At 27.7% G+C, this 16,046-nt stretch overlaps 1 protein-coding gene across 4 annotated transcripts in view; it reads right to left on the bottom strand.

Moving 5' to 3' along the window:
- Positions 1-16,046, bottom strand: part of LOC111628197 (inositol polyphosphate 5-phosphatase OCRL-1-like) — a 64,051-nt gene that overhangs the window by 33,026 nt on the left and 14,979 nt on the right. For 3 of the 4 annotated variants that reach the window (XM_023371937.1, XM_023371941.1, XM_023371938.1), the window contains exons 3-6: positions 13,206-13,285; positions 6,355-6,455; positions 1,128-1,151; positions 843-953 (exon numbers count right to left, since the gene is read on the bottom strand). In XM_023371937.1, coding sequence (XP_023227705.1) covers positions 843-953; positions 1,128-1,151; positions 6,355-6,455; positions 13,206-13,285 — 316 coding nt within the window. The remainder of the gene's footprint in view (positions 1-842; positions 954-1,127; positions 1,152-6,354; positions 6,456-13,205; positions 13,286-16,046) is intronic. The other variant, XM_023371940.1, reaches the window with a different exon arrangement.

Here is a 16,046-nt window from a genome sequence, read left to right as displayed (position 1 = left end):
GGTTTGATTGAAGGTATGGTAATTTATTAATAAAATAGTAAGTACAGTATGTATCTATATTAGCTATAAATAAAACATTTAGACATACCTTAACAGAAATAGTTTGTCAATAGTTTCTGATGCCTGACTTTCTTCAACTAATAAGATGCAAGCCAAACTCATAACTAGAGAAAAACTGCATTAATTGCAACTATGTACTGTATTAGAAGAGATATTTCTCAACTATTCAACTCAAGATTTATGCTATGAAAATGTAGTGGCCGAGCTTTGATTTGTAATTGACACTTCAGTCCATAATTTCAGATATATTGGTTTTGGAGAAAATTATTTGAGATAAACATGGGAAATATAGTGAATTTAGGCTGAAAATGCAGGGGAAAAAATAAATTCTGAGATTTAGAGGTTTTTGAGATAAACATGTTTGAGATAGACAAGTTCAACTGTATTTCATTAATTTTACAGAAATGTTAAATGTCATACAATTTGAATAATTTGATTTTTAATTTTCACTTTAGTTTGTTTCAATATATATATCATTAAATCATTATGAAAATTAAAAAAAATTTTTTTAATAAAAGGATTCTGTTAGTTCTTAAATATACAAAACTTAAGATATTAATGCATTTATTCTACCAATGTAGGAAAAAACAACCATATTTATTGTCTCAAGAAAATTTAATGCAATAGAATTACAATTACAAAATCAATTTTAATAATCAAGAAAATTTTAAAAATTATTAATTCTTAATATTAAAGTTAAAAATAAATTACTATTAGAAAATTTAGAAAATTGACTTACCAAATTTTTAATTTAATAATAATAAAATAAAATAAATCAGTACCTTCTGAAACTTTTGAAATCATATCAACAAACATATTTGCTTTCTGTGAATATTGCAGTTCAAAAAGTAGTTTCTGTTTTTGATAAGTAATTTTAACATAAATATCTGCACCTGTTTTTAAAAATTAAATTAAATATTAAATTTTACCAACATTTTAAAACCAAACATAAATTTCCATTTTATATTTTTAGTAGCTAAGAATCTTTAACAAATAATTTCTAAAATATTAATAAATGTTTTATATACACATATCAATACAAATATTAAAAATTATCAGTAACTTACCTAACACATCTACACCAGAAGTATCTGAAAAAGTCAGCATGTTAAAAATCTCAAAATTATCAATATAATATTTATTAACATTAACTTTTCAACTAATCAGATTATTTTAAATTTCATATAAACTATTTCTTACTACAATAAATAATTTATAAATTTCTGGAAATAATATGATAATGCTTATTTACTAGAAATTTTTTAAAAGTTGTCTTTTTTCTAAATCTTTTGTTATAACTTTAAAATAAATGTATGGTTTGATAATTGTACCAAAATTGTTATCTACTACTACTATATTTTATGTATGATATTAATAAATCACCATACATATTTACATTAACTATAACTTAATTAAAGACATAAATGTACCATACAAGAAGTTCATAAATTACACGAGAATTATAATCTATGGTAATCATGCATAATTTGAGCAAAATTTTCCATTTAAATGAATGATAAAAACAATTGTTACACAAATTTAACCTTACTAACACATCATAGAAACAGATGATGGAACATCCTACACAAATAGTTTCAATAGAATATTTAATAAATAAATTTAAAAGAGTTTGGATAAACTAAACTTAAGGACAAAAAAGTTTTTCTGAAGGATTGATTCTTTAAAGATTCTTTAAACATGAGATGTAGAGAAAGCAAAGTGTAAAATGAGAAAAAGAAAAATGACTAGTTGGAAACAAAGAGCTAATTTAACTAGACTTATAGAAACAACTTTTAGACTTAATTTTAGTTAAACCGTTCTGTTTAAAAGTTTCAAAAATTTAAAAATTTGGCTGATGATTTTTAATTTTTTAAACAAATATAAAAATATCATGAATATACATGAAAAAATTCTTGCTTTTGTATTCATTTCTGTCGTTCACATCAATGACAGTCCAAAATAAAAATGCTCATGAATAGAGATGACATTTTCTTTGAGACTCTGCACAAAGAAAAGGTTGTTTCCATGTGGCCAATATCCAATTCTGTGGCAATTTCTTCCACAGTCACTCATCTCTTGGCATCAATCATATTCTCTACTCTTGCAACATTATCTTTTCAAAGTGGATGTTGATGGCCATCCAAATATCTGCTCATCTCTAGCAGTCTCAATCATTACAGGAATTGCTTGCATCATTGTTGCACTGTTTTCTTTGACATTACATAGGGTCCATATACCTCCACCATTCACTTATAAAGCTAAGCTAAGTGACAGATGCACTACATACCTATTCGTAGTAGGTAGACCTGCACTTCATCCCTTGTCTATATCTCATACACATTGTTATAAACAGTTACACTGTTCACCATCTTGTCTTGTCCATTTGCAATTTTGTTCCTTATTTTAGACTACGTCATATTTTATTAATTCATTGGTTCCAATAGTGAATCAATGTCCAGTTATTTCACTTAATACATTGTACTATCATATTAATTAAATCTAACACATTATATTATNTATTTATTAACATTAACTTTTCAACTAATCAGATTATTTTAAATTTCATATAAACTATTTCTTACTACAATAAATAATTTATAAATTTCTGGAAATAATATGATAATGCTTATTTACTAGAAATTTTTTAAAAGTTGTCTTTTTTCTAAATCTTTTGTTATAACTTTAAAATAAATGTATGGTTTGATAATTGTACCAAAATTGTTATCTACTACTACTATATTTTATGTATGATATTAATAAATCACCATACATATTTACATTAACTATAACTTAATTAAAGACATAAATGTACCATACAAGAAGTTCATAAATTACACGAGAATTATAATCTATGGTAATCATGCATAATTTGAGCAAAATTTTCCATTTAAATGAATGATAAAAACAATTGTTACACAAATTTAACCTTACTAACACATCATAGAAACAGATGATGGAACATCCTACACAAATAGTTTCAATAGAATATTTAATAAATAAATTTAAAAGAGTTTGGATAAACTAAACTTAAGGACAAAAAAGTTTTTCTGAAGGATTGATTCTTTAAAGATTCTTTAAACATGAGATGTAGAGAAAGCAAAGTGTAAAATGAGAAAAAGAAAAATGACTAGTTGGAAACAAAGAGCTAATTTAACTAGACTTATAGAAACAACTTTTAGACTTAATTTTAGTTAAACCGTTCTGTTTAAAAGTTTCAAAAATTTAAAAATTTGGCTGATGATTTTTAATTTTTTAAACAAATATAAAAATATCATGAATATACATGAAAAAATTCTTGCTTTTGTATTCATTTCTGTCGTTCACATCAATGACAGTCCAAAATAAAAATGCTCATGAATAGAGATGACATTTTCTTTGAGACTCTGCACAAAGAAAAGGTTGTTTCCATGTGGCCAATATCCAATTCTGTGGCAATTTCTTCCACAGTCACTCATCTCTTGGCATCAATCATATTCTCTACTCTTGCAACATTATCTTTTCAAAGTGGATGTTGATGGCCATCCAAATATCTGCTCATCTCTAGCAGTCTCAATCATTACAGGAATTGCTTGCATCATTGTTGCACTGTTTTCTTTGACATTACATAGGGTCCATATACCTCCACCATTCACTTATAAAGCTAAGCTAAGTGACAGATGCACTACATACCTATTCGTAGTAGGTAGACCTGCACTTCATCCCTTGTCTATATCTCATACACATTGTTATAAACAGTTACACTGTTCACCATCTTGTCTTGTCCATTTGCAATTTTGTTCCTTATTTTAGACTACGTCATATTTTATTAATTCATTGGTTCCAATAGTGAATCAATGTCCAGTTATTTCACTTAATACATTGTACTATCATATTAATTAAATCTAACACATTATATTATGATTAAATACACCCACACCCATATATATATATTATATACATATATATATAAGTATTATAAGTATTATAATATATAGTATATAGTAGTATTGTAGTATATAAGTATTATATACAGATATATGTATATATATACATATCAAAAAGTATTGTAATTTAGTTTAAAATATAAAATTTAACAATATACAGTATAATTGCAATTTATACAAGAAGAGGGTGCATTTCTGGAATATGTGAATAAATGAAATTCTACACAAAGGAAGACTATCTCATAATTGTAATTCAGGAAATGCATTCTATAAACATGAAACCAATCACATTTAAAGATTTTGACTTATTTTAAAGTAAATTAAGAACATTTTTTTTATAATATATATAAGAGAAAATTAAATTTTAAACAGTAATTTGTACTGTATGACAACACCTTTAGCAAGTTTGGACTGAAAGTTACTTGCATAAATTACATGTTCAGCATCTTATTTTAAAAAAATATAGGCAATAATGTTTAAATTTAAATACTATTTTTCAAAACTAAAAGACCAAAAACGTTCTCTTATAAACTTCGGCTGCAAGAAAAGGTGTTTTAGTAAGTGTTTTAATATTACAGTATGCAGTCTAGAACGAATACTATTTTTAAATCATAGTATGTTTGTAACCAACATTTATTTAACACAAGAAATGTTTTCAATCTATCTTATGCCAAAAATATTTCTTGTATAAATTAAAATTTGGTTCCAAACATAAATCAATTATTATTATTTAAATTTAAATACTACTGTTTAATTTATAAAATGTTCAGAATTGATTTAATATACAAATGTTTGAAAAAGTACATTATAGCTATAAACTAATGTTGTTCTAAGGCAGGCCAGAAACATTTCTCATGTAAAATTTCAAAAAAAAATTTAGTTTTCAGAAGAAGTAATTTTTATTTTAATTCACAAAATGGTGCCAGGATTTACTGGATTCATGCATTTAAAATTTAACCACATTATATACTTCATATTTCAGTGTTAAAAATCATTTAATCCAAATTTTTAAATTATAATGTACTTTAAAAATAAAAATATAGATAAAATTATTTATCACCAGTTGAATTTTACTGACACTAAATAATGTAAAATGACTGCAAAATGTTATATGTAAAATGAAACACTGATATATAATATAATGTACCAATAAATAATATGAAATATATCAATATTGATGTAATTTAAATAATAATAATAATGATACTGAAATAATATTTTTAATAATTATATTTTATAGGTATATAATTTGCATCTTACTTACAATTATGATTTTATTCTTTGTTTATACAGTATAATAAATTCAATTCTGAATATACATAGCAAAAATCTTATCTTTGATCTTAAATTTATAGAAAACTGTTTTATTGGCTTCATGCCAACAAAATAAAATAACAAAGGCTACAGAATTATTTAAACCATTAAAAAAAACTATCAGATAACCAGATTTTAAACTATATATTTCAATAAAAATAAAAATAAATTATTTAAAATAATTATTATATTATANTAATTTTACTTTTGAAACTATTCATTCATTCTTTAGAATTATGCTGAAAATTTTATGAAAGCAATTTATGAAATTAATAAAAACATTAGTATGAAAAGCTGCAACTCTTTCATACAAATGTTTCCTGTGAATCTAATTTTTGTAAATATCAAAATTATGTAAAGGTTGTCAATTAAGCCTTAATAAAATAATTCCTAATAAAATAAACTTTTGACAATTACATTTGATCAACAAGTCTGGAAAACAAGTGGACAATAAATAATCCCAAACTGTTCTTTTAGAATCACTTCAGATAGACACAGACCTTGAGAAAACTTTATAGATAGAATGAAGTGTCATAAAAAAGTTAGAATTATTGAAAAATGACTTGAAAATGTGGAAGACCACATATGTTATCATATTCATTACAGAACTGTTCCATACATCTTGCAACAGTTCAGTAAGGCAAATGTCCAGTTTGCACATGCTTCTTGCAATTCCTTAAAACAATCTTTGGTGTTTTTACTACAAGAAACTTAATAAATCATTATATGACTTCTTTGTTCTAATCTTGCAAGTATTTTCTTAGATAACGAAAAATACAAGTTTGTTTCTTATTTTTACTATAGAAAAATGATGTAACATGCAAATATATCACTTGAAAGAAATAATGATGTTATTAGCTTTTAAAATAGATAAGCTTTCCAAGAATTTAATTATTTATAAAAATTAAGGTGTTGTGATGACTTAACTCACAGCCCTCACATGTAAATATATAAATTCATCTATCTATTCAAAACTACATGATTTTATCATCATCATCAACTGAAATTAATTTAAACTATTGTTGTCATAACACTACGAAAATATATTTGTAATTACCAATTTCACATTTAAAATTATCATCTACAGGGAATGTTTTTTCAATTGAAATATCTTCACTACTTGTAATCGTTGCTTTAGATGAAATGCAAATGAGAAACCTGTAAATAAAGAAAGAGATAAACAAACACTAAAATATTTATCATCAAGATACATAATAATAAATTAATCATTAAATTACTAAATAAATTATTCATCAAACTTTCACCTGTTAATTTAACACTAGAACCACTTAATTTCACTTAATTTAACACTAGAACCACTGTACTGTTCATTTTGACTTGTATAGCTTATTGACTATTGCATATCTTTTGAATTTTCAAAGCTTTTTCTTTAAACTTTCACAAGTTTACCGAAACTTATATTATCTTACAATGGGATAATGTTTTCGAAAAACTAAGAATTTTTCCCCTATTAAACATGATAATATACTGTGAACCACAAACTACAAGTCATTTTGACCCGAAGTTTTATGTATCGATATATCAATCAATGCACACATATATAAGAACATAACTCAGAGATGCATTCCCAGGTACAAATATCTTCAAAAGCTATCATAATAATTGCATCAAGAATATCTAGAGGGAAAAAAATATAGCCCACTTTAACCATTCCAAACCATGAAAAGTCTGGAAATTACTTTGACAGTAGATCCCTTATCTACTGTCAAAGTAATGGCAATCATTCAACGTAATTCTGTAATTCTTGCAAAGTTCCTGTTTATAGAAAATTCACAGCAGAGATTCAAGTAATGTATTTGATGTGCAGTAAAAAATACTGATAGAATAAGTTAATTTTTGGTCATTTATAAATTTTGATAGCAAAAGAATATATTCAGAAATGTGTATAATAATAAATACATGTCAAAATAATTACATCAGACTCTTTACATGCAATTTTTCTATTACAGGTCAGAATGACCAGTATCGGACAGTTCTTGGTACAAACAAATTCTGACATTCCTAGTGTTAATTTCCCTGCATTAGAAAGTTATTTTACTATCACTAAAAAACTAATAAGAAAATTTTGAAATTTAGTTTACAATTTTTTAAATTTATTATTGAATGTATTATGTTATATTGAATAATTGATTAATGCTCACTGGTAATAAAAAAATATTAGAAATCAGACTAGAACCAATATCAGTTGTTATTATTATTATTAAATCAGAATATAATCAAAAAAATATCAAAAGAAATAAAGATGTGAAAATAAACACATATTTGTAATCAACCAGCTTAAAATTATAATTTATTGACTAAGATATTTTCAAAAATTATCATAAAATTTCAAAGCCTTACATCAGTGATATCAATATTACTAAAACAATCTCTCAGATTATCTGTTGGGATATATTAAAGCTAATTAATAAATCAGATACAAAGCAATTTGGCTAGAGATAAGCAATTAAGCCACAATCTCATAAATTTAATAATTATAAATTAATTAATTTTAATTCAGAAATTTTTCTTCCAGAATATTTTAATTTCTCATGAGCTGGCAGCTTAACTGCCTAAATCTAGCCAAACTACTTTGTATCTAATTATTAATTAGCTTTAATATAGCTCAATAAATAATCCAGCAGATCATTTAGTAATCCTAGTGTATCAGATTAATGTGTATGATATCAATGTTAAAAATACATCAAATAAAACTGAACAGTTTTCTTTTTTTTACTTCATGGAAAATACATTTCATGTTTACATTTGAAGAATATAAAAATTTATTATACTGTTAATTGAAATACTGCACTACATTGTGAAAAATCTATTTCCTGTGAAGCCAGATTTTCGTGTACATACTTCAGAGAGAAGAGTACAATATTTATCAAGTATATTAAATGTCTTAATCCTCCTGGAAAAAATTTCAACTGTATCATGCCCTTGATGCTAACAAATGAATTATCAGAGTTTAAAATAAAGATAATAGTTATCTGTATCTGAATTTCCTGTAATCAAAGATATTGTGTATTGTATCACAATAAACATTTTCAGCATAAACTTCATAACTCAAGATTCAGGTTAAAATTACAAAATATTGTCAAATAAGTAGCTTCTACAAACTTCAGGATCACATTTTACATTTAATTAATTTTTACTATCTCAGATTCAGAGAAACCTTGTTAATATTCTAAACTAAAATCATTTACAAATCAAGAACAGTTAAGTGACTATCAAAATACTCAATTTTCAAATCATATTTTATAATTCAAATCATTTATTAAAAAACTTACAACTTTTACTCAATATTCAACAAAAAATGTTTCAAACCATATATTCATCATCTGAGATTAATTAATCAACTACAAACATAAATTAAAATCAAAAATATAATTACAGTAACATTTTACATTATGTGATTGAGATGCTCAAAAAAATTAAGAGAATAATGCAATATCAGCATAATTAAGCATGAGCTCAAGAAAATCTTTTAAATATATTTTTCCTAACTAACTAAATGATTGGTTATCACTATAAAAGATTGCAACAAACATGCCATGCAAATTGACTACTGACTGTGATTGGAGAAATTCAAGTTTAAGGTACTGCATTCAATGACTCATTGACATTTCACTACAAATAAATAAAATTTATACTATACTATATTTAAATTGTAGTATGTTTCAATAATTGGTCATGATTTCATATTCAATAATCCAAATATTAATATATATTAAGACATGTTTTTAATTTAGGAAGTTTAATAATAATTTAATGTGTAACATGGGGCTATTGATATTACTTAAATGTTTTCAGATAATATACAAGGTGTGCTCATAAAGTAATGCAAGTGTTGTCGTAAGAAAAATTTATTTGAGATATAGTTACAAATGTTTAGAAATCTTCAAAGTACTCCCCTCATGCATCTACACATTTTTTGCAGCAATTTTCCCAGGCATGATACATGCCCTGAAAGGCCTCGGTGGGAACCTCATTCAGAGCAGTCGTCATGGCAGCTTGGATTGCCTCAATGCCATCAAAACAGTGTCCTTTGAGTGCAGTCTTAATCCTCAGAAACAAAAAGAAGTCTACCAGAGCAAAGTTGGAACTGTAAGGGAGTTGGGACAACATTGTCAAGTTGTGCTTCTCCAGGAACTCACAGACAAGCAGAACGGTAAAACTGGGAACATTGTCATGATGGAACTCCCAGGTGGCGGCAATCTCCTTTCACATGCAAAAGACCCTTTTTCTCAATCTTTCAAGAACATCCACATAGTAGGCAGCATTGACAGTCTGACCTGGAGGTACAAACTCCTTGTGGATCACACCCTTACTGTCGAAAAAGACAACCAGCATTGTTTTCACTTTTGACTTGCTCATTCTTGCTTTTTGTTTGAGAACACCAGAGTGCGCCATTCGACACTCTGGCGCTTTGTCTCTGGATTGTACAGTGATACCCCGAACTTACGCGATAGGTGGTACCGAGCGATAACAGTGTAAGTCGAATTCGCGTAAGTCGGGGTATAATTTCACAATTCGTGTAAAATCCAAATCGGATGTATGTAAGCTAATAAATGTTCTCGTTAATCTTATCTCTTCTTTTGATTCGTTCACGGTTACAAGAAATCGCCACATAAGAGTCTCTGAAGGCTCCGTAGATATAACAAACACAGAAATAAATAACACAAAATAAATTGTAGCTATGTGTCGATTCCGCGCGAAACGTCCGAACATGTAAGCTGAACAGTAGTGTGGGGGGAGTGAGTAATCAAGAGTTGCATGGCACTCAAACAAAAGACGAATCGAGATTTGAAAATCACGTAACTCCGGGTTCGCGTAAGTCGGGGTAGTGTAAGTCGAGGTATTACTGTACTCAAATACCCATGTTTCATCCCTGGTAATAACATTGTCTAGAAAATCAGGCTCAATTTGAACACATTCCGAAAGTTCATTTGCAATCATCACTCGATTGGCATTTTGCTCGTCCATCAACACTTTGGAGACCAGCTTGGCACACACCTTTCACATGTTGAGATCGTTTGTCATGATGGTGTGCACAGTGGTTATTTGAAGGTTCAGTATCTGTGCAATCATCCTAACACTTATTTTAAGGTCAGAGTTCAACAAATCGTGCACACGAGTCACATTTTCATCAATGTGGCTGGTTGATGGCCATCCACAGTGGGGGTTAATGGTCACCTCTTCCTGGCCCATCTTAAACATCTTCAATCACCTTGAAACTTACAAAGACGATAGAACAGAGTCCCCATAGACTTGCTGGATTGATTGGTATCAGTGTAACTTTTGCCAAGTTTGGCACAGAACTTTATCGTGTACTGTTGTTTGATTGTTTGCTCCATTGCGCATTGTAACACAGTCTTTGAGATGAGTTTCACAAAATCAATAACACTGATGCAACCACTGCTTGTAGCAGACTGACCTTGGGCATGTTGTGAAGCCAAGCATCTCCCCCATCTAGTCCAAGTGGTCCGAATGTGCTACAATGCACAGTCGCTTCACAATAAAATCACTTGCATTACTTTATGAATACACCTTGTAAAATATTGTAATAGTAATACTTTTCTTTAAATCTGTATAATTTTAGAATATTTATAGATAATGATCTTAAAACGAATATATAGGGTGTCCAGATTGAGATTGGCACATTTTGACTGTCTATAAGTAAAATTAGTTAAGAACTATAATTAAGATAAGATATACAATTTGAAGACAAACACCAAGTTTTATTGCAATAATCAGTATGGTTCTACTTTAACTTCTTCTTACATAGAATTATAAAATATTCATGTGCACTCCTTCTGTTGCACTGAAAATATCTAAACAATATTCATAAATTTGACATTCTTGATTGTTAATGTCGGGTCTCATTGGAACAAGGAATTCTCTATGCTTATAAGTTTTGCCAACATAGAATAGACTAACTTCCTGGTTCCCTTGATAGCACTGTTCATGCACATCCATCTCACTTTGTTATGGAGAGGTTCATTTCCTGGCAGCAGGCAAATACAAAATATCGACATGGGTAACACCCCATTTCTCTTGCAAATCATTAAAAAAATCCATCTTGCTCTGGCCTTAGTTAGGCCTACCACCGCAAAATGATAAAGTCTAGCCAGCATCGCTACAGAATACTTAACTGCACTACACTGGGATGAATATATAAAAAATATATCTGAGTGACTCACAATAACCGAAGTGCAAAAGATTGACATTTGCAAACGTTTTCGAAGCCCCTTTTGAGCTCTTCCTCAGGCTTCTTTTTTATTTATTCAAACAGAGATGCAACATGAACCATTGTAAACAATATTCAATTTCCTGCTATGTGTTCTTCAACATCTGCAATAGTTGAAAAGAGAATTCCAAATTTCTGAGCTGCCTAACAAACTTTTGTGAGCTTCATTGGAAATCCTCCATGACTGCCTACCATTTCTGTCTGACAATCAAAATTTCCCACCTCTGATGTTTTGACACTTCCCATGGATAGGAACTGTTCCTTTCATGCCTTGATATTTTGTGATAAAGATCCTTTCCAAACACAAAAATTTCACTGCACTTGCACAATGGAATTTCTCACACCATATCATCATGTAATTTGTGTTTTTTATTTGAGCTGATGTCATATTGACAATCATGACTGCAGTGTCACAACTACAGTAGAGCGTCGATTTTCCGAATCAATTGGGGACTGAGGTTGTCCGGATAACTGATTTATGTATGAAAAAATAGTTTAACGTATCCGATGTCGAAATTTTTCTCCATTGCGTGTCGCTTCGCGTTGAATTTTTGTCGATGTTAAGCCTAACAAAGACTATTGTATCGTTAAAAATTATTTTTTATTTTGTACAAACAAAATAAATATATTGAAAAATATAAAAATAATAAAAAATTATACTTCAGATGTTAATTTAGTATCAAAAACGTAAAATATTTGAGTAGCCCAAGACATAGCCAAAGATTGAAGCGCCACAGCACTGGCGAAAATTTAAATTTGCCGACTGGAATTCTTTCGGATGATTGATGTTTCGGATGATTGACTTTCGGAAAATCGAAGCTCTACTGTAATTACTCTGTGCACTCAATCAATTCTAGGTTAAAACTTACACAGTTGCTCTTCCTCATACAACATGTTAAATGCATTTACCTTTATTCACTGAATTTTGGCAGTAATTTAAAATGTCATTCTCAATCAGAACACCCCAATGTGGTATTTTTGTAATCTAGAGGAATTAAAAGAATTAAACTTTGATTATATAGAGATTTGGAAAATATAGCACATTACACTTTGAAAAAGAGTAATATACTATTTTTTATAATACATTTCATATCTATACATTACCACAAAATTAAAAATCAGTTAAATTTTAAATATTAGTAGCCCCATGTTATACATTAAATTGTTATTAATTAAAGATAATATTAAATTAAATGTATATTAATGTAATAAAATTATACTAAATTAATATTCACAGATTATTAAATATGAATTCATGACAATTATTCAAATACATATTCTGATTTAAATATAAGATAATCAAAAATACTATATTTATTATTTGATTATCTTGTTTATATTTTTATCAATTTTTATCAGATTTATTTTGTTATAATATCAGAAGTTAGAATGGAATTTCACATAATTATATATATATATTTTTTTTTTTAAAAAGTAAAGTATCTATAAGAAATATACACACATTCATGATAAACTTAATATAGTATTGAGTTTTAAAATTTTGGATTAAAACTAACTGTTGTTGTTATTGTTGTTATTAAAAAAATTTCAAACTTAAAAATAATTTATCAACATTTATTTTAATAAAATATAATATAGAAATAGTTTCTATTAAAATTCCAAAAACTCTTAAGTAAAATTAAACAATTTTATACCCATGTTCTCCATTGTGTTCAACAAGAACTAAAATTCTGCTAGTTTTTACCCATTCACGAACTAGGCCAGCATCTATAAACTATAATAAAGTTAAGAAAAATTTGAATTTATTATAATAATGTCTCATAAGTTTTTTTCCTTGAAATTTGAGCACTATGCAACATTGCAGATTTTGACATTTGAATGTAGTTGAACCTGTCTATCTCAAACATATTTATCTCGAAAGCCTCTTTATCTCAGAATTTTTCTCCCCTGCATTTCAGCCTAAATTCAATATATTTTCCATGTTTATCCCAAATAATTTTCTCCCAAAACCTCTATAATTTTCTCAAGAATGCCTGAATCGTGGGTCTTTGTAGCTTTCGCAGAGTTTAAGTACAAATAAATACAGCACATTCACAAAATTTCATTACAAACTACTGTGTTCCCCCTTGTCAGCAACTAGATTTTGATAGCATAAATTGTAGTTGAGAAATATCTCTCACAATACAGTACATACTGTAGTTGCAATTAACACTGACTAACAATTAACTTTTCTCTGATCAGCTATGAGTTTGGCTTGCATCATATTGGCTGAAAAAAGTCTGGCATCAGAAAGTACTGATAAAATATTTATGTTAACATATGTCAAAAATGTATTCTTTATACCTAATATAAGTATGCACTGTTCTTGCTATCTTTTTAATAAAATACCATGCCTCCAATCAAACTTATTACTGTTTACTATATGGAACCTCTATATCTCAAATCCTGTCTATCTTGAATTCTTTTTCTCATACCCTATGAGATTTGAGATAGACAAGTTCAACTGTATTTAAATAATGAGTTAATATATGTCATTTTTAAATGGGTTAAATTATCTAAAAAAGTAAAACAAAATATTCACATAAATGAATGGTTAAGTAGGTTAGTAAAAATTAATAAAATTATTTCTTTTAAAAGAATGGCTTCCTTATTACTTTTTAAAAGAATGTTTTTAGAGATTACTGGACAATTGTCTCTGATCTCTTATTATGTATGCTACTTGATGTTGAAATAGATGGTTTGTGTTTTAAGATGTAAGTAATGTCAGTTAATGTAAATATCATATTTACTTGCATATAAGACAAGGTTTTTATTCATTTATCACAGCTTCAAATTCTTAGGTTGTCCTATATGCACTAGTGAAAGATTCATTGCATTTTTGCAAATAATTTTTGTGAACTGTGTATTTGCATTTAAATTAACACTCCTAAACCTTATAACTTCAGTAATAAACATTTAATATCAAACTAACATTTTCAACCATACATTCGGTCTTCTTTAGGTTTAAAAACTGTTAGATTCGAACATGTGAATGCATAGAACAAAAATTCTAAAATTATTTTCAAAAAATGGAACAGTACCACCGTAATTTAAAAGAATAAAAAGTTATGCATGTGCATTGCCATGTCGACGACATGTTAAATGTGATACATACTTTCCTATAATGACCTATATGTGATCCATACGTTGACATACATATAATGACATAAATGTGATACATACATTCCTATAGTGACATATATAAATACATCAATTGAAAATAATTTTAGAATTTTTGTTCTATGCATTCACATGTTCGAATCTAACAAAAATTCTAAAATTATTTTCAACTGATGTATTTATATATGTCACTATAGGAATGTATGTATCACATTTATGTCATTATATGTATGTCAACGTATGGATCACATATAGGTCATTATAGGAAAGTATGTATCACATTTAACATGTCGTCGACATGGCAATGCACATGCATAACTTTTTATTCTTTTAAATTACGGTGGTACTGTTCCATTTTTTGAAAATAATTTTAGAATTTTTGTTCTATGCATTCACATGTTCGAATCTAACAGTTTTTAAACCTAAAGAAGACCGAATGTACGGTCGAAAATGTTAGTTTGATATTAAATGTTTATTACTGAAGTTATAAGGTTTAGGAGTGTTAATTTATATACTTTCCAGTATTAGAGTAAAAAGATTTGGGGTATTTGCATTTTTTACCGGATGCTTAACCTCTTGTATTTACAAACATAAGTATTTTATCTGGGTCATTTAAATCATTCTTGTATATTGTCAGGAGTAAAGATGAATAGCAATAGGAAAAGCAAAGCTTTTGAATTGAATTCCATACTGATATTCCAAAATCACACGAGAGTCCGATATAATGAGTGTTTTCACGTGGGAATGGATTCCCACGTGAATCCATTTCCCATTCCCACGTGAAAACAGATGATTATTCAGAAATCAGAATTCAGAGAAACTCATAAGTGTAATCAAAGGAGAGTGGATTAGACTGTTAAGAATTGGCAGAAAAAGGTTCCTGATTGTCCAGCTTTACATGAACAAATTATGTTGTTGATTTTACAAGATTTTTCCTTAAAGTTTAAGATGCCAGTAATTTTTGTCGGACAATGTGTGCATTTACATTCATTTGATATTTTACTTGTGATTAAACGAAATAAAATTAGAATTGTATTAATAAAGCTAATTTTCTTTATTTTGATCTTTAAAGTCACACCTCATCCTATATGTGAGTAAATATGGTAATTGTAAAATTTAATAATTATTGTAGAAAAGTTGAGATTGTAGAAATCAAAAACCAAGACTTGTAAAAATGAATAGGTGGCCTTCTTGTTATAGAAAGTAAGTAATGGTTTTAAATATAATGTTTTTTATAAAAAAATTATCAGATAATTTAGATAACTGTAAAATTTATTATTGAGAAAACTGAAAAGGACCAGACTGTGTATCATGGCCAAAATGCTTATTTAATTTGGATTTAAGAAAGCAGTTTAAAATATTAACTTGTACTGGAA

The sequence above is a fragment of the Centruroides sculpturatus genome, unplaced genomic scaffold (genome assembly GCF_000671375.1).
Source record: "Centruroides sculpturatus isolate CEXI.00-Female unplaced genomic scaffold, Cexi_2.0 scaffold606, whole genome shotgun sequence".
Taxonomy (NCBI): domain Eukaryota; kingdom Metazoa; phylum Arthropoda; class Arachnida; order Scorpiones; family Buthidae; genus Centruroides; species Centruroides sculpturatus.
The sequence above is the reverse complement of the archived record's forward strand: the minus strand, read 5'-3'. Positions and strand labels throughout refer to the sequence as shown.